At 34.3% G+C, this 27,937-nt stretch overlaps 1 protein-coding gene across 2 annotated transcripts; it reads right to left on the bottom strand.

Annotated features, from left to right (window-relative positions):
- LOC143225401 (uncharacterized) lies at positions 1-27,937 on the bottom strand. 2 transcript variants are annotated; one of them, XM_076454745.1, is made up of 7 exons: positions 27,618-27,937; positions 17,148-17,378; positions 13,397-13,507; positions 12,757-12,905; positions 12,405-12,534; positions 6,872-7,080; positions 1-4,801 (listed from the first exon to the last, which is right to left on the bottom strand). In XM_076454745.1, the coding sequence occupies exons 3-7, from the start codon at positions 13,491-13,493 to the stop codon at positions 1,637-1,639; spliced, it is 3,750 nt and encodes a 1,249-aa protein (XP_076310860.1). In that variant the 5' UTR covers positions 13,494-13,507; positions 17,148-17,378; positions 27,618-27,937; the 3' UTR covers positions 1-1,636. The 2 variants fall into 2 exon arrangements, with proteins under 2 accessions (XP_076310860.1, XP_076310861.1); XM_076454746.1 differs by lacking the exon at positions 27,618-27,937 and adding an exon at positions 26,401-26,690.

The raw sequence follows: 27,937 nt of genomic DNA, 5'->3' as shown, positions 1-27,937 counted from the left end.
TGTTTTACTCTCGTTGGACTCAGAATATTTTTAGTTTACTGTTTTTATATTAAATTTACACAATCGTGCATTTTACTGTTAATTTTACTTTAAAATGTGCATTTTTCTCGTTTCATTTCTAAAAATATTTCTCCGAAAGTAATAAGGCTTAACCCTTAGTATTTTTCAGAAATTTTATTCAAAAATATCATAAATTTTAGTACGTTAATCCCTAAATTAAACTTTGACGTTCCTTGAGACTTACCCTACTTCTGAGAACTTTCAATCTGTTAGCTCGTTAGTTTCTAAGTAAAATTTTCTTATGTTATCTCATGGAAATATAATGGCTTATACGTGTAGTCTTATTAACTGAGTTTGCTTATTTTTATTTAACGTCTATTTTATATTTGTTCTCTACATGATACCTCATGAACTCTCACTGGTGCTTGTAATTTATCCGCCAGATATCAGTGTATGTCAGTACCACATATGTACGATTATTAATAATTTTGAGGAGGGAGGTATGGTTCTAGTTTTAGATATATTAATAAGTTATTGGGGCTTTCGTATAGAGATCTCATTTTTAGGAGACTTAGTGATTGTAGGTAACAATCTACAATGGATGTTCATATACTTGCTTGACCCTGTGTCTTTGTCCTCTATTAAGGCCATTTAAAGAACACTTAACATTATTAAGGTAGGAACCCCCTATATTTAATTTAAAATTACATTTAGTTACACCTGAACAACTTCCATCTTTAAACAAACTTTTATTCTGTTTCTAAGTTTAAAACCTGATACCTGGAAATAGTTTAAACCTATATAATATGCAATCTTAAATAGTACAACAACCGAATGTTGAGTACAACGTATATATGTCATAAAGAGTGAGCCAGCTACTGTTTCTCACTTTTCAAACAGTTCACAGAGTTTGATATTAACATGACAAAACTATAAGCATTAAACTTACTCCATTTTAAACTAGCTCTTTTTGGAATCAAATTTTCTTTTCTGTAGCTACTATCGCTGTTGGAGATACTGTTTACAAGATGCATTCACTAACTTCTGTGCACGTTTAGACGAAACTTTCTTCTCTTCAGGTGAATTTTAACACCTGTATCACTGGTGCTGCTATTTCATAATGCTTCTGTCTGTGGGTTCCAGTAGTCTACTGCTGTACTGTCAGAATATCATCCTCGTCTGATATACTTAATGGCCACTTTCCATTACTTTGAGGTTTACTAGGGATATTACCGACTTCTTTGCACATGTGAGCCTTCAGGAATATTAGTATTGCCGAATCTCTGTTTTAAGAACTAGATGCTTATTGTTTTTTATTATCTTCTATCTTAATCTTTTCGAAAAATCTAAATTTATTTATTTTGTATGGCTTAGAAGCCTCTGTGTCAACATGTAAAACACTTAAATAACTGGAAAATCCATCCGTAGCTAAAAGTGAAGTTCCCTGCTTCTTTTAATATGCGTGTGTCTAGTTGGCTATTTTGAAATGTTTGGCGATTTCCAAGCCCTTTACATCCCGACTGGCCTTCATCTTGCTGGCTACAGTTACAGGGCCTGTAGCCAAAACGTCCAAACTGGCTTCCACAGAACCATATGTGTTGTTTGGTAAGGATGTGTCATCTTCTGAAAGGTAGCCTTAATTAGTATTAAGAGAGTAATCAGTAAACGTTGAGAGTTTCGTCAATGAACAATCTGAATGCGGTGAGCTAGAGCCGAGACTGACGTAAAATGTATCACTACGATCCATCTCGACAGGACCTTCTGAGACAGCAGCATTGTGTCTACTTAAGTCCGACTGTTCCGAAGAATTCTTAAATTTAGAGTTATTGATGGAATCACTGCTATGAACTATAGATGTGTTGAAGTTATCGTACAAATAAGATGCTTCTGTTAGTTCTTCATTGTTTTCTTCTGATGGCTCTGTCATGAAGTTATTAGTTGTAAAGTAATTAGATACTTCTGTTGGTTCTTCACTGTTTTCTTGTAGCACTGTCATGAAGTTAACAGTTGTAAAGAAACCAGATACTTCTGTTGATTCTTCTGTGTTTTCTTCTAGTGGCTCTGTCATGAACTTATCAGTACTAAAGAAACTAGATACTTCTGGTGGTTCTTCAGTGTTTCCTTCTGGTGGCTCTGTTATGAAATTATCAGTTGTAAAGAAACTAGATACTTCTGGTAGTTCTTCAGTGTTTCCTTCTGGTGGCTCTGTTATGAACTTATCAGTACTAAAGAAACTAGATACTTCTGTTGATTTTTCACTGTTTTCTTGTAGCACTGTCACGAAGTTTTCAGTTGTATAGAAACCAGATACTTCTGGTGGTTCTTCAGTATTTTCTTCTGGTGGCTCTGTCATGAACTTATCAGTACTAAAGAAACTAGATACTTCTGGTGGTTCTTCAGTGTTTCCTTCTGGTGGCTCTGTTATGAAGTTATCAGTTGTAAAGAAACTAGATACTTCTGGTGGTTCTTCACTGTTTTCTTTTGGTAGCTCTGCCATGAAGTTATCAGTTGTAAAGAAACCAGATACTTCTGTTGATTCTTCTGTGTTTTCTTCTAGTGGCTCTGTTATGAAATTATCAGTTGTAAAGAAACTAGATACTTCTGGTGGTTCTGTCATGAACTTATCAGTTGTAAAGAAATCAGATACTTCTAGTGGTTCTTCAGTGTTTTCTTCTGGTGGTTCTGTCATTAACTTATCAGTTGTAAAGAAACCAGATACTTCTGGTAGTTCTTCACTATTTTCTTCTGTTGGTTCTGTCATGAAGTTATCAGTTGTAAATAAACGAGGATCTTTATTTTTGTCTTTTAAGTTATCTTTTAGTGTTATGTGTTTAGTTTCGTAGCTCATCACTCCAACTTCGGCACAATGTATGAAAGGACTGGAAGACTGTAACGCACAGTATTGTGTGTTAACGTTTCTAGCTGGATAGAAGAAGGTGGAAATCTTATCATCGTCTGTAGTTTTAGCTCTTCTACCCAGACTATTGAAGCTAGAAATATGTTTGGTGTTGGTTGACTGCCCTTTCTTTGCTTGACGAGATCCATCCTCTCTCTTTAAGGTCCAGTTTTCTGAAACTAAAGGTCCTATATATACTTTTCTCTCGTGTTTCAACTTAAATTGTTTATTTAATTTTTGTATAGAAAATCTGAAATTTTGTATCAACTGTGATAAGGTTGATATGGTCCTATATCGACGTGACCTTTTTAAAAAGTCACAAGATATACCTGGTAACCTTGTTTCTGACAATGTTTTTACTTCTCTCTCAGAAATCTCTATGTAATCCTGTATGGATGGATGGTCACTATTTAGTGCACTTTCTTTTGTACGTTTTGTGTGTTTATTAGAAGTAGAACAAACGTTTTCATTCAAATGTTTTATTCGATGTTTGATTATGAATCTTTGAAAGGAGCAAGATGTCTCTAAGTCACGATCGTTCAACTTGGAAAGTAACAAATCACCTTTCCGTTCATAGACCAGATCCATTCTGGAAAGTGATCTTAATCTTGCTTTATTTGCATCCATATCTTCACTTTCTGTTAAACTTTGTTTACTTGGTAACTTCACGTTAAAGGCAGGTAATGATTCGTTATTCATTTCTCCGTTTTTCAAGAAGTTACTTCGTACATCATCAAACTTGTTACTAGGAGGAAGTGAATCCTCACTACCTTCAATATATAAACTACATACAACAGAGTTTCCTCCCCTTGATGCTGTACTCGTGTTTAGACTTTCATCTTGACGCAACTCCATAGCAGTGACCAACTTCTCGTCTGTCATTTCACTCTTCGTGATATCCTTCTCCAACTCTGAATTTTTGACCATATGGAAATCACTGTTGGCTTTAAGGACTTCAAAATTTACTTCACTTTCTGCTGGGTATTCTTTGGAGGAAAGCCTTTGTGGAAACAGCTGTTTGAATAAGCCCGAGTTAGTACAAGTGGAAGAACATTCTGTGGGACCTGCCTGTTTTGTTACAAAAGTTGTCACCTCATCTTCTACATTTTTTGTAGATTTGATATCATACCTACTTTTAACATCCAAATCTGACATGACACTTTCTCTTCCGCGAATATCTTGAGAGTTCTTGGCCCCTAGTAGTTTACCAAATTTCTCAAGAAGATCAAATCTACACATGTTTAATTTGGAAATGTTTTCCACGCAACCAGAGTTAGTGGGGAGAATAGAATGCAACTCTTTTCGAGATTGTTGAGTTGAATCACTTGGAGTGTGTACGGAAGTGTGTAAGTATTCTCCATTTTGTGTCTCAAGATGGTTGTTATTGAACTTGTTACATCCTGGAGGAGGTTGAGGTAAATGGAGTTCTTTTTCCAGAGAAAGAGCTCCAAGTATGTCATCATGGTAACGTTCTACAATTCCTTTCGGTCTTAACATTATTTCATGCCCTTTCCTTTGTCTCTGAAATCTACCAGAAATGTTTAGCTGTTCGTTGTTTTGTCTGGGGAAAGGTATGAGGTAGTCGTCCTCGGGAATCATCTGTAATGTGGGCTTGTAACCCTGGAGACGTTGTTTGACTGAGTTCATCATCTCTTGATTTCTAGCAAAACATTTTTCTGCAGAACCCGGAGATGACAGGGACAAGTGAGATTCAATTAAACCGGATCTCAATATAGGGAGAGATGAAGTCTTCTCCGTTCCTTGGCACTGTTGTAGAGTGAGACCTTGTGACACTATCACAGATTCTAAAGCTTGTCTTCCAGAGGGAAAGTTTTCTCTGTAAGACACTTGATGGTCTGGAAGAGATGGCCCTAGATGGTTACCAGACTTTGGGGGCAATAAAATCTATAGAACAAAAAGTAAAGAGAAATATTTAATATGTTAATTACACATGTCCAAAATGCGTTTTATAATAAGTGGGTTTTAAAAAGATTGGCTTAATTCCAATTATAAATAACTATTATCAATAGTTAAGTTATTGTAATATTGGTTTTATTCGGGTTAGTTCTTAAAGATTGTTGAACGATTAGTTTTCTGATAACAAAACTACTGTTAAAACTTCTATAACATTTTTATGCGAGTTATGACAAACAATAAGAGTTTCTTCAATAATTACGCTTGTGTCTGGTCACCTGATCTTACATTGTCTTGTTGCAGAAGAAATTGTGACATCTGTACAGAAGTAAATTTTTAAAATAACCAAACATTTAAACATTTTTAACTATCCGATATATATTCTACTGTTACTTTTTAATCATATGCTACTTATTACAAATGAATTATTAGTTGATAACCATTTCATTCTTAACAATGATGTATGTATTATGTAATCAAAAACAAAAATCATTGCAATTTACTAAAAATATTAAACATAACTTAGACATTTTTAACATTTTTATCTTAGGGGTATGGCATCATACTAAAAAATACACGTCCTCTTTATTATGTGATGAAACAGTCTAACTACAGTGAATAAAATCCATTACACATACCTAAACAACGATCTTAGGCTTCTTATCAAAGTGTAAAAGGTGGCGTAAATGTAATGTTATACTTTTAAGATAGATAGACTTCATGGATAAACGTGATCCTTCACGTTCAGTAAGTTTAAATGTGTAGCATTATTCCTTTAAATTGCAAACATTGGACTGATTTTAAAACTATGAGTTCTTTACAGCCACACTCACAGTATTGTTAGAACTGTTAAGTGTAGGAAGTAATAATTATTTTGTGAATTATTATCTTACAATTGTATAGTTTTATTTACAATATTAGAGTTCAAAGCAAAACATTATTGAAATTTCTGTTTGTAAGTTGTCGAGGCTATGGAAATTTCTAGAACGCCTCGGTGAGACTTAAATAACGGCGACCAGACGAGAAACCAGAGAGCCGAGAGTAAAAAAGTAGAGTCACGTAAAAGAGACGTTCGGTCAGAAAAAGTTATAAGACATAAATTAATTAACCATCATGGGAGTGAATAACCCAATGATTGATGCGTGAAAGTGAGATTAACAGTTTCCTGGCATTTTAGGGAAAATTTTATATTGTGTGGAGCATGATGAAGAGCACACAAATATTAGAAGTAGGCCTATATATACCAAAAAAAGAGATGATTATTGGAAATAGGCCTATATAGGAAAAGCAGATGAGTACCGAAAGTTCAGGATACAACTGCGGTAAGTCACGAGGCAGCGTAAGTCAGTTATGCAACGATAGTTGTGTGATAAAAACAGAGAAAAGTAATTTAATTGGCCTAAGTGGACTTTTGACAAAATGAAGAGAACTGTGTAGTATTTAAGATACAACTATGGCACACATAGTGTAATGAAGTTGTGTATATACGTATAATTTGTTTGGAACATATTATTTCAAAACAAGCATAGTGCATACTACTCATTTATCGTCGAATTTACCGCCAATAAGTCAAAAACACCTAACTTGAATAATCCTCAACCCAACAGCACATCCATATATGTAATTTCGTATATACTATTATTTCAAAGGTACGTTTTCTGACACAGTTGATCTAATTTTTTGTCTATTTTTTATATAATTTAGTCTACAAAACTTATCTCTAATCATTCCTTAATACTTATCACAAAGGAACGTTATATTCTACAAATTATAACGTACATTAATTAACCTAACATTGAAGAAAATCCAAAAGATACATCTTGGTGAAGAACCAAAATACGTAAAGTATACTGAAGTAAAGTCCCACAAAACCAAGTCTACAAAGTTACGTATTACATTTGTAAAATGGTTTATGGACCAGAAAAACGTAAGGTTATTTAGTCTAAAATATAACTAACCAATAAACATACACACACACAAAACTAACAGTTGACTTAACCACGAGATTACTGCTCGAGACTTTTTTAAAACTTTTATTTTTTTGTAAAATAATACACAAACCTGAACCCCTTCTTCAACGTTAAGTTCTTTACCTCTTGTGGTTTTACCACAGGAAGTCAATAGTTCCCATTCTTTAAGCTTGTTTTTAAGGGCTTTTATGTAGATTAGGACATAGACTAGGCTAAGAATACCCACACAAACACCGATAATGGCAAATCCGAAGTTGGCTTGAAGTGAAAGGATACTCTCTTTTACCGGAACTTTGAACCCTAATTGGAATATATTTCATAATTATGAACTTGTCTCTCCATTAGTTGAAACTGTAAACACAAAATATTAGGTAAAGTAATTTTTCTAATATTACTTATCAGCGTTAAGAATTTGATTCGTGTATTTTACAAGTGCAAATTTATACAATTTGCTGTGCTCTGCACGGGTATAGAACCATGAATTTTAGTATTGTAAACCCTCAAGAGATAAAAATATTATTTAAATATGCTTATATGCTGCTTTGAAGTGTATTGTAGTGCCTATTTTAAATGCCCTATGTATTTTTAATTAAAACCTTATTTTCACCTCTCGAATTTCCATTATACTTCAAGGTATTACAGCTTCGTATGTTAAATGTATAGTTCAGGGTATTACAACTACTTATGTTAAATGTATACTTCAAGGTATTACAACTACGTATATTAAATGTATACTTCAGGGTATCACAACTATCTGGACGGTAAAATAAAAAGTTGTTTGTAACAAACGACAGTAAATGGTGCTTTCTTCTTTTCTTAACAAAATACACATTAAAAGTGTAATAAAAATATATAAAGGTATCAATACTGAAAAGAAAGACGTACTATTTTCAAGATTTCACTCAGTGTGAAATTAGATGAGGGGTACAACCCTCGCTCATGTCATTCTGTATCATTATCATGTTTAGTACTGATTGATAAAGAAACGTATATAAAACAGTAGTGAGGAACCCACTTGTAAGACAATAAAGGTTTTGAGACAACGTGACTGGTAGTAAAAACTTTATCATAAATGTACTCGACAAGGTTTGGTTATCTTCAGATAGAACAGTTCACAGAAACACGTGACTAATATATACAGTATATAATTAATAGATCTTGTGACCGGATATTGCTTCACAGTCTAATATAAGTATCTTGGTACCTCAGGGTGTTGATTTACAGTAGCTCTGTTTTCTTCAATAAAGATAGCATCTCTTATTTTGCGTTTATTGATGATAGGTTCTTTGTTGTGTATAAATATACTGTGTTTCTAGTTATAGTAATTGTAAATATGGAAGTTTTTTTTATTGTGTTCAATAAATCTGGTCTCTAATTATCTAACTGTTTCTCCAATGTAAAATTCTGGACATTAATAATAAGGAGAAACCAACTTGCGTAAAAATGTATTCTAAAAACAGCTGGTATATATATTAAAACTTAAATTAAAATAAAGTGCAGTTGTTCTCTACGTTTGGACCTTCTTAGGTCATCTTCAGGTTAACAAGGCTGTATTTTATTTTAATTAAAGTTTTAATAACCCTAACAGCTGTCTTAAGAATGCAAAATTCTGGATATTTATTGCATGTTATTTCATAATGACGTTGGACACAGAATCACACAATTCCCACGTTAATAAGACCAACAATGATCAAATTAAGATGACATCAACTAACACTGAAAACTACTGAGTTTATTTTGTTTTGTCCAAATTTATATAATTGAGGATATTCAAATTGAAATCTTCTTTTTTGTTGTCATTCAAGATACCCAAACTGCAATAATTGAGGATATCCAAGCTGGAATCTTCTACACTATGGTGATCGAGGATATCCAAACTGGAATGTTGTACTTTGTAGTTATTAAGGATATCCAAACTGAAATCTCTACACTGTGATCATTTAGGATATTCAAACTGGAATGTTGTATACTGTATTTACTGAGGATATCCAAACTGGAATGTTGTACACTGTGGTCATTGAGGATATCCAAACTGGAATGTTGTATACTGTAGTTACTGAGGATATCCAAACTGGAACGTTGTACACTGTAATCATTGAGGATATCCAAACTGGAATCTTCTACACTGTGGTCATTGAGGATATTCAAACTGGAATCTTCTACATTGTGGTCATTGAGGATATCCAAACTGGAATGTTGTATACTGTATTTACTGAGGATATCCAAACTGGAATGTTGTACACTGTGGTCATTGAGGATATCCAAACTGGAATGTTGTATACTGTAGTTACTGAGGATATCCAAACTGGAACGTTGTACACTGTAATCATTGAGGATATCCAAACTGGAATCTTCTACACTGTGGTCATTGAGGATATTCAAACTGGAATCTTCTACATTGTGGTCATTGAGGATATCCAAACTGGAATGTTGTATACTGCAGTTACTGAGGATATCCAAATTGGAATCTTCTTCACTGTGGTAATTGAGGATATCAAAGCTGGAATCTTCTATACTGTGTTCATTGAGAATATACAAACTGGAATCTTCTACATTGTGGTCATTGAGGATATCCAAACTGGAATGTTGTATACTGTAGTTACTGAGAATATCCAAACTGGAATGTTGTATACTGCAGTTACTGAGGATATCCAAATTGGAATCTTCTTCACTGTGGTAATTGAGGATATCAAAGCTGGAATCTTCTATACTGTGTTCATTGAGAATATACAAACTGGAATCTTCTACATTGTGGTCATTGAGGATATCCAAACTGGAATGTTGTATACTGTAGTTACTGAGAATATCCAAACTGGAATCTTCTACACTGTGAAAATTGAGGATATCCAAAATGGAATCTTCTACACTGTGGTAAATGAGGATATCCAAATTGGAATATTCTTATTGTTGTCATTGAAGATACCCAAACTGTAATAGTTGAGGATATCTAAACTGAATCTCTACACTGTGGTTATTGAGGATATCGAAACTGAAATGTTGTGCACTGTAGTTATTGGCGATATCCAAACTGGAATCTTCTACACTGTGGTCATTGAGTATATCTAAGCTGGAATGTTGTACACTGTGGTCATTGAAGATACCCAAACTGTAATATTCTACACTGTGGTCATTGAGGATATCCAAACTGGAATCTTCTACACTGTGGTGACTGAGGATATCCACAGTGATATAAATTTGAACAAAACAAAATAAACTCAATAGCTTTTAATCTCAGTTGATGACATCTTAATTTGATCACCGTAGGAAGTGGGAACTCTGTTACCCCTGTGGCTGACTTTTTATCAATGTTTAAGACTTGCTACAATCTTTAAAATGGTTCTAATGTTCACGAACAGTAAACTGCTTTCCAAAGAAGAAAAGGCAAGCAACTAAATGGAAAGCTTGCAAAATTTAAAACAACATCGCAAACACGATGGACTTGTCCGTAGCAAGGTCTTATTAAATTTCTGTAACATATTGACATAAGTGACTAAGTGACAACAATCGAGACCATGCATTATATGCCTGATCCATTTTGGCGCAACAGTATACTCTTTCAGCCCATGAAGTAAAAGTCTGATATGCTACAAATTAGATCAGTTGGAAGCGACAGGTGTCATCGGAATTATTCTAGTAGAATTGTAAACCAACAGACACGATAAGAAATGAGCACTTTATTTTTAAAGCTCTTGTAACATCACTACCAAAACTGAACGTCGGCCTCAGTTACAAATCCTCACGTCCTCAAATATGGATACCTTCGTAGTCTTAACCACATTTCGGATGTTGGACGTCATACGAGATTCATCTGATATGAAAGAATACGTTTTGTTCCAACCGTTTATATCTTTTTTAAAGAACTAAACAAACGATTCTGTGGGGAAAAATCTCCTACTGTTTCCCTCCTTCTCAACAATCAACCCCAAATTTGAAAAAACAACAACAAAATTATTTGATTTTGATAAGATTAAATTTCTTGCAGTCCATTAAAGGCTGAATGTTGAAGACATAGAAATGGAAATGACACAAGCTAAGAGAAAGAGTGAACGTTCAGGTGCGACGTCTGGTGCAGTCGAATAATTTGTAGAAGATATCCAACCCTTACTTACTGAACATTAAAAAGGTAGAAGTAACTATCGCAGTTAGCATGGCTAAAACTGATAAAAAAATATCCTTATAACTAACATGGCAGATAAGAGACTAATTAGTATAACAGAAATTAACGAGTACATACAACGTGATATTGTTGACAACTTCGTTACTAAATTTCCAAGTAGAAGGTTAGCGTTGGTTTGAAGTCTAAGAAAAGAATCACCTGGTTCGTGTCTTGGTAAGTTCATGCTTGACCATTATTCATCATTCTACTCTTAAAATTACTAGTTATTCCCTTTAAAGAAATGAGAGATACTTCTGATTCTTTCCAAGGTCAGTGAGTACTGTAAGGTTTCCACACTCAACATAAAGTACTTTTTGAAACCAAAAGATGGATCAGTGTATATTTGAGAGGCTTTTGTTTTGTTATATAATTTTGCGCAAAGCTACACGAAAGCAATATACGCTAGCCATCCCTAATTTAACAGTGTAAGACTGGATGGAAGACAGCTAGTCATCACCACCCACCGCCAACTCTTGAGCTACTCTTTTACCAACGAATAGGAGGATTAACCGTGACTTTACAACGCCCCCATAACTGAAAGGGCTAATATGTTTGGTGTGATAGGGATTTGAACCGTGGCCCTCAGATTACGAGTCAAATGCCTTAACCCACCTGGCCATGACGGGCCTCATATTTGAGAGGAATAACGAGTCCCTTTAAAATTACATGTAAGTATAATATGCATTTTTTGCCCCACAATTTTTTTTTATTTACCCCTTCAAACAAACAAACAATTTCGTGCTGTCACTACTTTACGTCACTAAATACGTTTTCTATAGTTAGCATTTTTCATCTTGAAAATAATTGAAAATTCTAACATTTTAACGACTTTGTAGGATGTAGAAAATATGGTTTATTCATCACTAATATTTATAAATTACAAATAATTGTTGTCAAATACAACGTGAGACAAACAATTCACATTATGTAGATTTCTAAAGTAAGTATAGAATATAGTAAAAGTGACTAATAAATATCTAAGTTTGTTACTTGTATGTGAAACAAACTAACTGGTTATTCTCGACTATTCAAAAAAACTAATTTATTCATCAACATATTTATTATCTTCAAACTTCCATGTGCTATACGATTGATGATACAACTGGTATTCTGGTGGTACAGTTGATATTTTTAAAGATAATGACTGGTGGTACAAATGATACTTCTAAAGATAATTACTGGTGCTACAACTGGTATTTTTAAAAGTTATGTCTGGCTGTACAATTGGCATTTTAAAGGTAATGTCTGGCTGTAAACTTGTATTTTTAAGGTAATGTCTGGCTGTACTGTATCTTACAACACTACTCTTACCTTAAGTATTTTCAATACTTCTCAACAATTTCAGTTTATGTTATTCTATTCTTTTCTAAGAGCAGTATTGTTTTTTTCTTACCCATAATTCCTTTCCACTCTAAGTTATGTCTTTTACTGTCTTAACCAAACAATTAGGAAAGTAACTTCCACTAACCTGGAGTCCAACCAACTCTAAGTGCAACACATGGCTCGAACGCGCCATCTTGTGTGTCATTCTCGCACTTCATTCTAATTAGAACCAAGCATTGCTGAAGGGTTTGTCGATCTTCGTTAGTCCCAAGCCACTGTAAAAAAGAGTATAGGTCAGTAAACTTATTAAGAACAGCTAGAAACACACACACACACATCTGTGATTAATACTGAATGTAACATTTTTTTGTATTTTATTCTCTTAACAAACTTCATTCATGGTACAACCTATTTTTTTTAGTTTCATCACTGTACAAAAACATTTTTAGTGCAGGCTGTTACTATTGTTTTAGACTATAAATGTTGACGGAGATTACCTGGAGAAACGTTTTTGATCTGTCTTGATATACCCCAAACACGTGACCTGTATTACTTCCAAGCACGTGTTTCCACCCATTGTACTTCAGTTTTAACACCTTCATAACTTTGCAAGACAAGACATCACTAGGGATTGCCACAGCAATGCCTACAGAAAAGAAAATATCAAAATAATGTGATAAGCTTTAAAACTAGTTGAAACGAGATAAATGTTTTGTACAGTTAATGTTACACAGTTTTACCTAACACAACCAGAAGTGTCCAGGATACACTAGTTTATACGAGATAACTGTATTGTGTGATTGATATTATATAGTCCTATCTAAAACAAGCAGAAGTGTCCAAGATACACTAATTTATACGAGATCATTCTGTTGCATGGTTGATGTTATACAGTCCTACCTAAAACAACCAGAAGTGTCCAGGATACACTGGTTTATACGAGATAACTGTATTGTATGATTGATGTTATACAGTCCTATCTAAAACAACCAGAAGTGTCCAGGATACACTAGTTTATACAAGATAACTGTATTGTATGGTTGATGTTACGCAGTTCTACCTAAAACAAACAAATGTAACCCCTGGGATACACTAGTTTAAACAAGTTAAGTGTATTGAAAGGTTGATGTTGCTTACCTGAAAGAACCACATGTGCTCCAGGGTACACTAGTTGACCTGTCATCGGCAGTGTCACAACAGGAAACTTCTCCATTGTATATGGACGAAAGAACATTGCCACAGGGCATTCTAAAATACAGATATTCGATATCAGTGAATAATAGTAACACACTACAGAAATACGCTTGAATCATCAAGTCGCTGTCAAGTTGCACATGAAAAACAAAAATGTTACATAAACATCGCGAGGGATAACAGAAGACACATGAGAGTATGTGTTACTACAAGGTTCTATATGAGAAAACAAAGTGTATGGGAGTTAACATAGTAACAAGCTCTATAGAGATATACAGTAACCAAGTTTTACGCACATTATTTATTTGCCCCCCCCCCTAGTGGCACAGCGTTACGTCTGCGGACTCATTCCTCTAAAATTCGGGTTTGACGCCGTGGTGGACAGAACACATATGGTCCATTGTGTAGATTTGTGCTTAATTCAAACCAAATTTTTGCAAACCAAAAATTACTTATTTAAAAACTTACCAAAAAAAACGGCATCAGTTCTTCTCCAAAAAGTAGGAAATGACTAAAGAAATGAAATGTTCAGATATCTTTATCTTATCTTAATTTTGGAAAATAAGCATCCTTCAGAATCATATGGTACCCACCCTCTTATAGGTTTTCTAGTCTTCCTCTTTTTGTGTTTTGCCTTTAGAAAAAGAAACATTTATGTATGATGACATCCCATGAGTTTTCCACAACCCCCACTGTGTGTGTGAAGTTTTCCTTTAGAAAAGAAAACATTTACTACATATAACATAATATCCTTCATGAGTTTTCCATTGTCTCATTCTGCCTGTAAAGTATTTCCTTAGGAATTGAAACTTTTATCACACGACAAACGGTATTCCCAATACACCCACCATTTGTTTTCCACTTTCAGTGAAATATATCCTTGAGTTGTGGAGTGACACATGGATTTAAGCTTTAAAATCTATCGTTCAGTATGGTTGTGTTTGTTGTTATTAACACCCTTTTTATCAAGATCTATGAACAAAGCTAAGTGACTTTAATCCCCTAACCTAGCATGGCCTATAGCACTACCCTAGAAGTAGAAAATAACGGATAATTTGAGCAGATCACAATATCCTTACATTAACTTAGAAGTAGAAACAGCTGATAACTTGAATGGACCACATTATCCTCACATTAACTTAGAAATATAAAACATCAGATAAAATAAATCAATCATAATAACCTCACATTTCCTAGAAGTAGAAAACAATAGATAACTGGAATGGATCACAATATCCTCACATTAACCTAGAAGTAGAAGACAATGGATAATTTGAATGAATCACAATATTCTCACATTAACCTAGAAATGTAAAACAACAGATAATTTGAACGGATCACTATAACCTCACATTAACCTGGAAGTGGAAGACAATGGATAACTTGAATGGATCTCAATATCCCCACATTAACTTAGAAATATAAAACAACAGACAAACTGAATCAATCACAATAATCTCACATTAACCTAGAAATGTAAAACAACAGATAAATTAAATCAATCACAACACCCTCACATTCACCAAGAAGTAGAAAACAACAGATTACAATTTCCTTACTGAAACATACAGAACGTTAACATACAACATATCAGTATCTTCGCTTTTCCTTCAACCATGAAACAAGCAGTTTAATTATTGAGTTCTTTAAACCTATGAACCTAGAATAGAAAACTATAAAGAAAGTGGCAATGTGAGGGTTATGTGTCTATAAACCTGGCACTAAGAGGATTATTTATCTACAAACCAGGTACTAGGAGGGTTATTTATCTAAAACCTAGCTCTAGGAGGGTTATTTATCTAGAAAACTGAAAACTAGCTCTAGCAGGGTTATTTATCAACAAACCTGGCACTAGCAATATTATTTATCTAGAACCCTAACACTAGGAGGGTTGATTATCTATAAATTTTACACAAGGAGGGTTATTTATCTAGAAAACTAGCAAAAGGACGTTACTTATCTTGACACCAGGAGGGTTATTTACCTAGAAACCTAGTTCTAGAAGGATTATTTATCAATAAACCAGACACTAGAACGGTTATTTATCTAGCAACCTGATAATAAGGGGGTTGTTTACATATAAACCCGGCACAAGGAGGGTTATTTATCAAGACATCTGGCACTATTAGGGATATTTATTTAGAAACCTGGCACTAGAAGTTTTAGTTTTCTATAAACCTGGCACTAGGATGGTTATTTATCTACAACCTGAACCTAGGAGAGTTATTTATATACAAACGTGTCACTAGAATGGTTGTTTACCTACAAACCTGACTCTAGAAGAGTTGTTTATCTACAAACCTCTCACTAGGAAGCTTATTTATCGAGAAACCTAGCAAAAGGATGGTTACTTATCTAGACGCCTGACATTAGGAGGGTTGTTTGTCTAAAAACTTAGCTCTATAAGGGTTATTGATCAACAAACCTGACATTAGGAGTGTTATTTATCTAGCAACCTGACACTAGGAAGGTAATTTATCTAAAAAACTAGTTTTAGAAGGGTTATTTATCAACAAACCTGACACTAGGAAGGTTATTTATCTACAAACCTGACACTAAGAGCGTTGTTTACCTACAAACCTGGCACTAGGAAAGTCATTTATATACAAATCTGGCACTAGGAGGGTCATTTACCTGAAAACCTAGCACTAGGAGGATCATTTATCTACAAACTTGGCACTATAAGGGTCATTTATCTACAAACCTGATATTAAGAGAGTTACCTATCTACAAACATGGCACTAGGAAGGTTATTTATGTTGAAAGCTGGCACTAGGAGAGTTATTTATGTAGAAACCTGGCACTAGGAGGATTTTATCCACAAACCTGACACAAGGAGGGTTATTTATCTAAAAACTTGGCAATAGGAAGGTTATTTATCTAGAAGACTGACACTAGGAAGGTTATTTATCTAGAAACCTGATACTAGTGGGGTTATTTATCCTGAAACCTGACAGTAGGAGGGTTATCTACAAATTTGACACTAGGAGGGTTATTTGTCTTTAATCCTGGTACTAGAAATGTCATTTATGTACAAACCTTGCAGTAGGAGGGTTATTTGTCTAGAAAGCTGGCACTAGAAAGGTTATTTAACTCGGATCAAACTTGGCACTAGGAGGAATGTTATCTAGAAACCTGACACTAGGAGGATTATTTATGTACACACTTGACACTAGGAGGGTTATTTATCTACAGACCTGGCACTAGGAGGATTATTTATATAGAAACCAGTCAATGATAGAGTTATGGTTTTTACAACATAGTCTCTCACAAGTCATCATATAAAAATGTCACTCCAAACAAACCTCCTCACTTGATTTACTTAGTTTTTCAAGTAACAAAGTGAAGCGATTTTGTTTCCGCACATTAATATTAATTTTGAAATATTAATTTTTATAATACTCTGTAGCACCTTAGGTGTTGAGTGAACCTTCAATAGGAACGCTATATCAATCACTACCTACACAGTGTAGTTAGAAACTTCGAAGACACTTTTCCAGTTTTATGGGATCGTTTTCTTCTATTTCAATATACAAACAGAAGACTGGTCTGGAGAAAGCTTACAGTCACGTTCTACCCTCGTTACCGAACGAACTCGTGTATTTTTACAGACACTATGTGAGTGGTTTTACCGCCTTTTTTCCTTTTCGTTTTCTTAAGTTACGTGATCTTAGTTTAGGAAGAAGAGACTCACCTGTCAGGTCTTTTACACACTCACGGATATCTTCACGGAAGGTAGGATGGGTGATGGCACACTGACATCTACAGGTATGTCCAACTACGGTTATGGCCTTCCGACTGAGCTGGTCACAGGAAGTGGTGGTACATTCCTTTCTGGACAAAGTAAAGATGTCTCCAGAATAATCTCTAATTACTTGGAAGTTCTCTGTTTCTGGTCTGGCACTTGATAAACTCCGTACCAGGACTGAAAACAAAAACAGACGTTCCATCGTGTTTTTACATGTCTTTTGTAGATGTCAAATGTACTTTATAAGGGCTAGTCTCAAAAACGGCAACAAGAAATACACACACACACAAATTTTGAGGTATTCGAGTATTTATTTCCCACCAACATTCTTTTAATGTCACATTTTTATTTAGTTTACAAAAACCTCGGTGGCTACTTAATGTCAGAATAATACCAAGACCGTAAACTTTCAACAAGGTTTAGGTAAACATCCAGCGCTCACTAGACCAAAGTATGACATCCCATTTTGAAATAAGAACTTTTTTTCAGAAAAGAAGTTAATAAAGTACTAGAGGAAGAAAAGCTCACTTGAGAACATGCCGTCATATTCATGGCTGCTCTTCCACATGGAGGGGTTTGAAACCAATCAAAGCATGAAATATATAATTATCCTGGAACAAGTTTAAAAAATTAAAATCATATTTTTAATGAGAGGTTACGTTTTTCATTTCGGTCACAAAGAGTGAATCATATACATATATCAGGTTTTGAACTTGCCTAACTATCCAACCATTGAACTACTGAAACAAACTCCCGCATTTAACTTAAGGTAAATTTCACCGACCCGTGTTTGTTTTTGTCATAAAGTTCAAACACATCAAAAATCAACACTAATTACAGCTGAAAGAAGCTGATGTGTAACTATCATACATTATTCCATACTTACACATAAGACATACAGCAGCCATAAAATATATATATAAATAAATAAAATACATTTCGTTCTTTGAGGGACTGTCGAAGACGTTTTTATTACACGTTTCTATATATAAACTATCGAAACGTAAAATTACAGATAATAAATAACACAAAACAGAAAATACATAACTCTATCAATTGTATAATCCCCCAGTGGATCAACGGTAATTCTAAACCCTTATAATGTTAAAAACTTGTTTTCGATACCGTAATGGGCAAATAACAAACAGCCCGTGATATAGCTTTGCGCTTAACACCTAAGAAACACACAATAAATGTTTTCTTTTAATTCCTATAAATAGATGAATCGCTAAAATAACGAGTTAATAATTTGAACTGTATAGTCATGCGTAATAATTAACTTGAATGTTCAATAAACATTTCAATAAATATTTCTACAGCTATTAGCAGCTGTTCGATCAGTTATACTAACTTTCTTAGAATTTCTTCTTATCAAAATGATTACCCAAAATATTTTATTAAAATGTTATGTTCATCTGCCTCCATGCTTTTCACAAACCTTGTATATGCTCAACTTCAGTTAATAATTCAAAAAATATTTCTTAAACTGAAAAGAACGATTTTAGGCTTAAACTCAACATATGACATTATTGAATAATAATATGTTGTTCCTTCACACAATAATCCTGTACAATGGTAAATATACAGATTTATAACGCTAAAACCAGGGGTTCGATTCCCCTCGGTGGACGCAGCAGATAGCCCGATGTGGCTTTGTTACAAGAAAACACACACGATTATCCTTTATAATACACAGTAAAATTCACGCCGTGATTATTTCAAGTTTTTGTTTACTTTCTGTTACTCTTAACAATGTCACTTTGATTTACATTCGCTATAAAACAACCCAGATTAAAATTAATTAACAGGTTGAGCAATCGCCAAGGTTTTTATATTTATTTATTCTAAGAAAGATGACGTTTTCTTCGTCATATTGTACAATTTACGACAAAGAAGGTTTTAACTATAATACAACCTATATGTCAGTCAAACAGCAACAATGTGTAAACCAAGTAAATCCTGTTAGTCACATGGTAACAATAAAAATATTGCAACTTAACTTTCCAAAATGCTTTCGCTGCCAGTAATAATTTCATATGCATCATAAGAGTCCCCAGTCAAGGCCTCAAAAAAAAACATAGTAGATAGAAACATCGTTTGAAAAGTAAATTAATAATTGTTGTTTATATTAGCTTAAAATATGTGAAAATAACCAAAGAGAGTATCACAATACTTTTAGAGCTTATGTAAAAATCTAAGTGAAAGATATATTTTGATTTCTTTCTATAATTTACATTGGTATGGTTTAAATTTCGCGCAAAGCTACACGAGGGCTATCTGCACTGGTCGTCCCTAATTTAGTAGTGTAAGAAAAGGCAGCTAGTCATCATCATCCACCGCCGACTCTTGGGCTACTCTTTTACCAACGAATAGTGGTACTGACCGTAACATTATAACGTCCCCACGGCTGAAAGGGCGAGCATGTTTGGTACGATCGGGATTCGAACCCGCGACCCTCGGATTAGGTGTCGAACGCCTTAACACGCTTGGCCATGCCAGGCCTTGAAAATGCTAGGCGAGAAATTTGTCAATAAAATAAAATGCAAGTTTAGTCTGCAAATTAAAAAATAAAGAATAAAATAATCACATTATGTCATTATCACATTTGATTTATTTTATACTAATAAAAAGAAGGGTTAGAAAACCTCAATAGTAAATGTTTTATAAACGCCACTTTAAACTGTTTCTAATAAGTAAGGCGCGGCTTGGCCAGGTGGATAAGGCACTCGACTCGTAATTCGAGAGTCGCGGGATCGAATCCCCGTTACACCAAACATGCTTCCTCTTTCAGTCGTGGTAGCATTATAATAAGACAATCAATCTCACTCTTCGTTGGTAAAAGAGTAGCCCAAGAGTTGACGGTTGGTGGTGATGACTAGCTGCCGTCCCTCTAGTCTTACACTGCTAAATTAAGGACGGCTAAAGCAAATAGCCCTCGAGTAGCTTTGCGTGAAATTCAAAAACAAAAACAAACAAACTAATAAGTAAAGTGGTTCATAGAGAGAGGGTTACTGGACTTGTCGAACATAATACAGTAAAACCTGTCTAAGACGGAATCGCACGGAACTGAATAAAATTTCCAGCTTAGAGATAGTGAACATGCAGTTCCTTAATTATATATAATTTTTGAGCGGAACGTTATACTTGCTTGACTTAAAGGAAGTAAGACGTTTGTGAATTTGGTTATTATACTGTTGTTTATGCTATATTTATTAGAATAAGAACAAAAAATATGCATTCAAAATATACATAAGTACACAAAATCTTAATAACATTTATTTGAAGAAAGTGTCCAATTTCAACTGTTTCATTATTTTTAATGGGCTTTCTCATGAGGTTAAAAAAGAACGCCAATTCTACGGCCTTTTCATGAAATTCATTTTCTCCCTTCATTTCTGCATACAATTTGATAGTGTTAATATAACTTAACACTTGCGATGAAGTATGAATTTCTCTTTCTTCACTATATTTTCCATTTTGTTCATCTTCTGAATCTCTTACACTGTTACCTAGCACAGATAGCCCTCGAGTAGCTTTGTGCGAAACCCAAAAACAAACAAACTTACACTGTTACCATTTTGCGATTCCCTCATAGATTTTAAATCAATTTCATCAGTTTCTGTTAAAACATTCTTGTCAACGTTCCAAAATTTCCGCGTTCACAGAATCATCTGCATTAATCTTCTCAATCAGAGTTTGGATTTCACTAGAATCGCCATAATGAACAACTTTAAAAAAATGTATTTAATAGTTGTTATTTTTTAAATGAGGGTATTAAGTAAATTTTCCCTAAATTTTAAAATTAGGGAACATAGGAATTTATTTTTTTCGTTAAAATTATTTAAAGAGTAGAATTTTGCACTTGAAAGACAAAGATATTTCTACAAATCATGAATCTACTTTAACTGCAAAAATAATGGCGGCAGAAAAAAGAACAGAATATATATAACCAATACTTACTGTAACAAAATGTCCGAGAAATATTAATTTCTTATTTAATTAATAATTTGTTTAAATTATTAGACGTACCGCAGTACCAGCGGGGGAACCTTTTATAAGAGAAATCTTAAAATAATGCTGCAAAAGTTTGATATTTCCGGCTTTTACAGGCTTTACTGTACTATAAAATAATGGAGTAGTCAGTTTTTAAATTTTCTGATCAGTTAAACGTTGGATTATAGAATATCGACGTTTCTTTTAATACAACACGACTCAATGGACTATGTGTTCATAAAGAGACTTAATATCGTATTTAAGCTTGTTAAGTCTGTTTCACAATTTAATGTAGTGTCTAAAGAACATAATAAATATAACCGGTAATGTTTATGTGCAACATGCGAGCTGTACGTTTGAACTATTAACATCCGTACAGAAATACTAACACTCTTAATATCTCACAACTGGTGCTGATAGCCTAGTTGCTTTGCGCCATAAAACACCAAACCAATCTCGCAACTACCGATCAGCACAACAAGTTTCGTTGACCTCGTTGTTAAACTGAAAGAGAATATATATATTTAGTTGAATTGTACTTTCGGGTATATTATCAGATGATTAAGGTTACTTATACCTTATATCACGAAACTTCCAGCGATAGTTTTTGCCTCTAGATTAATTTCCCAGACTAAACTCACACAGATAACTACTTCCTAAAAACTTATTTCTTTGGAGGATTTTAAAACACGTCAAGGTCTTCTAAAGTTGATTTATTATCTCATCCGTGCAGTGAGCTGACAGCAACTATTTCAGCCTAAATGAAATTTGTGAATTATAAAAAAATTGGCAGCATCACCCCTGTGCTATTTTTTTTGCTTTTTGTCTTCCGGATATACAAAAAAGTAATTATTTCACTTGCCTGACCATACAATAAAACATTTATAAATACAACACGTGGCCTTGCAGTGTGAATCTGCTCTATTTAATCTACCAACCACATTAGTTGACGGTAGGTGGCGGTTGTAGTGCGCGTATAAGCAGTTTTTTGTTTCACACTATCCGAAATTAGCACACTTACGTACATGTTCAGTTTGTGGCTCTCGAGATAGGAAGTCAATACCCAATTTCTAATCATATGTTCAACAGTATGTTGCAAATAACACTACGTTAATGTCCACAGACCAGTGGCCTTTGATCCCTGGACACATAACTCCAGAGTCCAGAGGACAAAAATATGAGCGAAGAGTGATGTCAATTGGATCTCTTACATACACTACAATATGGTGCATCTCCTACATACACTACAATATGGTGCATCTCTTACATACACTACAATGTGGTGCATCTCTTACATACACTACAATGTGGTGCATCTCTTACATACACTACAATATGATGCATCTCCTACATACACTACAATATGATGCATCTCCTACATACACTACAATATGGTGCATCTCTTACATACACTACAATATGGTGCATCTCTTACATACACTACAATATGATGCATCTTCTACATACACTACAATATGGTGCATCTTTGTCTCTTACATACACTAAAATATGACGCAACTCTTACATACATTAAAATATGGCGGAGTGTGTGTGTGTTTTTTTCGTATAGCAAAGCCACAAAGGGCTATCCTCTCAGCCCACCGAGGGGAATCGAACCCCTGATTTTAGCGTTGTAAATCCGGACACATACCGCTGTACTAGCGGGGGTCAAAATATGGCGGATCTTTTATATACACTACAGTATGGTGGATATTTTACATACACTCTACGATATGGTGGATGTCTTACATACACTACAATATTGCGGATATCTTACATACACAATATGGTGGATCTCTTACATCACAATAATAGGGTGGATCTCTTTCATACACTACAATATCGTGGATTCCTTACATACACAATAATATTGAGGATATCTTACATACATTACAATACGGTGGACGTCTTACACACACCACAATATGGTGGATATCTTATGCACACTACGATATGGTGGATATCTTATGTACACTACGATATGGTGGATTTCTTACATATACTATAATAATCTGATCTCTTACACACACTACAATATGGCGGATATAGTTACTTGTTAAATAAACAGTCAGATCAGAGAACCATGGATAAGTCATAACATTTTATTTTTAATTAATGACCTTAAGAATCGTAACCAGTCATCAACACCTTCTACAATGCAAACGTCTTTATGAAATGGTAAAAACTGACTATTACGATTATAACTTTAGACATTCCAAGCCACAGAACAGGCACTACTAACTTTAGACATTCCAAGCCACAGAACAGGCACTACTAACTTTAGACATTCCAAGCCACAGAACAGGCACTACTAACTTTAGACATTCCAAACCACAGAACAGGCACTACCAACCAGTAAGCTACGCCTGACCCACAAACCAGTTTAAAATACTTACTTTCACAGTATTATTTTATACATACCTTTAAATTTTCTAAAATATTTTACTTTTTCGATAAATATCGTATTTCAGTAAATATAACATCCATTCTCATGTTTCACTTTCAAACTCACAAAATATTACTTAAAGTAATTATTGTGATCTCAGTGACATTTTGTGTCACGTTTGTTTGTTTCTTTGTCCCCCGCTAGTACAGCGGTATGTCTCTTGATTTACAACGCTAAAATAAGGGGTTCGATTCCCCTCGGTGAGCTCAGCAGATAGCCCGATGTGGCTTTGCTATAAAAAAACACACAAACACACTTTATTTCTTTAGATTAAACACAAAGCTACATAATGGGATATTGGTGCTCTGCCCATCACGGGTATCGAAACCTGGATTCTGGCACTGCTAGAACGCAGACATACCGCTGATCGAGTGATGGATTGTGTTTTCTGTCAAAACTGTTTTTAAAAAAGTATATAAATAATTTAAAATACACGAGTTCTCTGAATCACCTAACCGTGATTGTAAATAAACCACAGGACATCTTTATAACGATGTTCTAACCTAACTTGTTGTAAATAAACTATAGGACATCTTTCTAACGATGTTCTAAGCTAACTTGTAAATAAACAATAGGACATCTTTATAACGATGTTCTAAGCTAACTTGTTGTAAATAAACTAAAGGACACCTTTAAACGACGTTGTAATCTAACTTGTTGCAACTGAACTAAATGACATCTTTATAATTATGTTGTAACCTAACCTGCTGCAAATAAACTAAAGAACATCTTAATAACGATGTTGTAATCTAATTTGTTGCTACTACCTATAAAGATTCATAAAGAAAAATATTTTGAACAGTGTAGAACCAGAGAATAAAAAAGCCTTCAAGGCTTTTCCAGTATCACAGAAACTATTATAACCTAATGTTTAGAACATCAATCCAAACAGGAGTTATGTCCTTTATTGAAAATAATATTTATTGTTAAAGAAATCCATTGAAACTATTGGTATATCCCCTAGACTGTTAGCAACAATAGGAGGTTGTTGTTTGTTATTAAACACAGAGTTACACAAAGTGCTACCTGATCTCACCTCACAAAGAGTATCGAAATCCAGTTTCTAACGGTCGAAATTCGCGGACATATCGCTGTGCCACTGAAAGAGGGAGGGGTATCTCAATAGGGGGTTTAATACTGATAAAATTTCCAAACCTCAAGTCCCAAAGCCAACTGTTGCTTTAATAAGAAAAATGAAATCCCATGGACCACATTCCTTGACCACTCGTTACAATGAAAAACTCTTGCATCGAGCAACATTAAGTGTCATGGCGCCCATTATAACCAGCACTTCCAATGTATAGAAACAGTTCGATGTGCAACAAGGGGTCGTTTTTATTGTTTTCTTTTAAGTGCCAGGTAGCCTCAACAGTCTTTTCGTTATCGCTATAAGAAAAGCAGTATGGTGTCAGTCAGGTACTGATGCAGAACATGGTATGTCAGCAAGTGATTGCCCTTATGTTGGACTCATAAACACGCACCAATGACCACTGACTATCAGAGTTATTGGTTTCTTAATCCCTCTCATCAAAACGTGCTTACAAAGACACAGGTTCGTTGTGAATTTTTCCATCTCAATTTAGGAAATAAAATATGCCAGAGTTAGTCACACTTAAAAAATATTATATTCTACGTTAGGCTTAACTTAATGCATAAAGTGAGAAAAATAATTTTTGAGTTTTAGTCACCGTTTTATACACTGTATAGAAATGATTTGTTTAAAAGTTGGCTCTTCTACAAAGGTCTTCTATTATTTCAAATTTGCCTATCTAATTTACACAAACTGTGTTCGTTTACATGTCTCACTCTAAAAATGATCAATTGTGAGTGTGTGTTAGCATCGGTTACGTTAAATTTGGCTGGCTTGATAACCGTCAGTTTTTATATGATAACTGGAAACTCTACGACGTGTGCAGGGGTTATTTTGTTTTAGGTTTTTGCCCAAAATGGGGGAAAGAAAAGCCTTTCAAATAGTACATATTTCCACTTTTTTTTTATAGACGTGTGGGTATGAATTTAAAGATAAGACTATTTATTGGTTAAGTAAGTCACTGGTTACCTTCTACAGATGGCGCAGATAACTTAGTTGTTTTGCACCATAAAACACCAAACATATCCACCCACCTTCTACAGAGCAGTGAATGTAATTAAGTCTTCAGGGATTTAGTAAGGAAGAAGGGGAATATTACTTAATATTAACTTGTATACAATTGCTATTTTCTCAGACAATATCTCATCTATGACGCTGTTTATGAAATTAAAGTTTCTTACTTACAACTATTATTATATTGTAACTTCTGTATGACTGGTAGCACTTACAACTATTATTATGTCGTAACTTCTGTATGACTTCTAACACTTATAACTATTAGTATATTGTAACTCCAAGCTGTATAACTGGTAGCATTTAACACCTATTACAAGCTATTACAATAATAATTGGATTTGTCCGGCTGGAAAACACCAGAATTTTTTAATTGCTCAAGTGAAATCGATAGCTGTTGTTAATTGTTCTACATTTATATTTTGGTCTTTCTTTACGCTGTTTATTTCGTATATTACACAGTCACATAAGAATTCTTTACTCAAGTTGTCACTAAACTAAAATCAGCTACTCTAATCTTATCATGCATTCATGACCCCGAAATGCAGAGACCTATTATTTATTTATTTATTATTTATTTTTTGCAAGAAGGAGCTGGAGCTTCACAAAGACAACCGTAAATTTTTGCTTTCCGAGTTTGTTTTCTCCATTTTTACCAGGTTTGATTTCTGTAGATTGTAGGCTCACTTGAAAGCATCGTGAAGATGAGTATTGACGCTATCCCACAGATCTTATGATCCTTTTACTGCAGAAGATCGGGTTCATCTTCGAAAATTTGCATTTTATCAAGAAGTCGAGGAAACTAAAAAAAATAGTTAACCAGATTGACAGTTTAGAAACCTGCTTTACAAATATTTGACGTTCACAAGTTTTAAAATAATGTATTTGGGTTTGTGTGGCCTCAGTTATTCCTGACAAGAAATCCTCTGATTAAAACTTGTGGCGCATTACGGTTTTATCTACATGATATATCGATTAACGTAATAGCTTTCTGTTTTTGTATTTGAAGCAACCCCTCCCCTTCGCCAAAGATAACAGGATCAAACTTAGCAGACGGGCTCGTACCACTGTTATCGAGGGGAAGCTAAAACGCCCATTCAGGCATAATAAGGTCTAGGAGGGCGCTATGCCCGAATCTGGCATCGGATTATGTGTTACTGCCTTCTATTTTCCTACCTACAAAGGCAGGTATGGACGACTGTGGAGTATCTGTAAAAACTACTGAAGTCATGGAGACGTTTGATCAGTATGTTATGAATCGTGTGGAGCCGTAAGCCTCCAACGAGATGTTTTATACTAGCATATAGACTAAAAGGTAATTAATAAGGGATGAAATGGTTAAAACAGACGTGGTGGAACTGTACTACGGTAATACAGTGTCAGCTTAAACAGATGAGGTTTTCCGATTTACAACATAAACATTTAATATTGATCGACTAATAACTGTTTGTTTGTTTACTTGAAGTTAAGTACAAAGCCACATAATTAGCTATCTGTGGTCTACCTACCCGGATCCTAGTGTTGTAAGTCCGCAAACATCCGCTGTGCCATAGGGGGAATAATAATAAGTTATTTTTCATAAATATCTCATCGTGCCTTGCTCTAGCACATCTATTAGTAATTTTTAGACTATTAGTTTGAACTATCACACATATTTAAATCACATTATTATGTCATTTAACATAATAAAATGCAATCAAATGCACCTTACATTTGATTGTAAAAACAAATACAAGTCATGTTCTTAAAGATAAAGCCACAGGAAACTAGCTGAAAAACAAACAAACCAGAATATGTTACAAATACATTGATAAAAATCTGACAAGTGTCTACAAATTTAAATCAATATTTCAAAAATCACTGTTTCTCTCACCTCAAACATTGTCAGGTTGCATCATTCAGCATCACTAAGGCAGTAAACGTAACAGTTAAAGTCCATCTTTTATGACTTGAAACTCCAATGGGCAAAAATCTCGAAGGTTCGTATTGTCAATTTAAATATAGTAAAATATAAAAATATTAATCATAATTTGTAGTTAATTCTATGTTTACGTGAAGCGGGTTACTAAATTAATTGAAAATTGTTAACCTAATTTAAACCTTGCTGGAACAAACTCGTTCTTAAAAATGTTCCTTAATGTAGTGCTTGTCCAACCTACCATAACCAGCAAAGAAAGATTGGGGACGACAGGA

This window comes from Tachypleus tridentatus, chromosome 9 (genome assembly GCF_004210375.1).
Source record: "Tachypleus tridentatus isolate NWPU-2018 chromosome 9, ASM421037v1, whole genome shotgun sequence".
NCBI lineage: Eukaryota > Metazoa > Arthropoda > Merostomata > Xiphosura > Limulidae > Tachypleus > Tachypleus tridentatus.
This window is presented reverse-complemented; position numbering and strand designations above follow the sequence as displayed.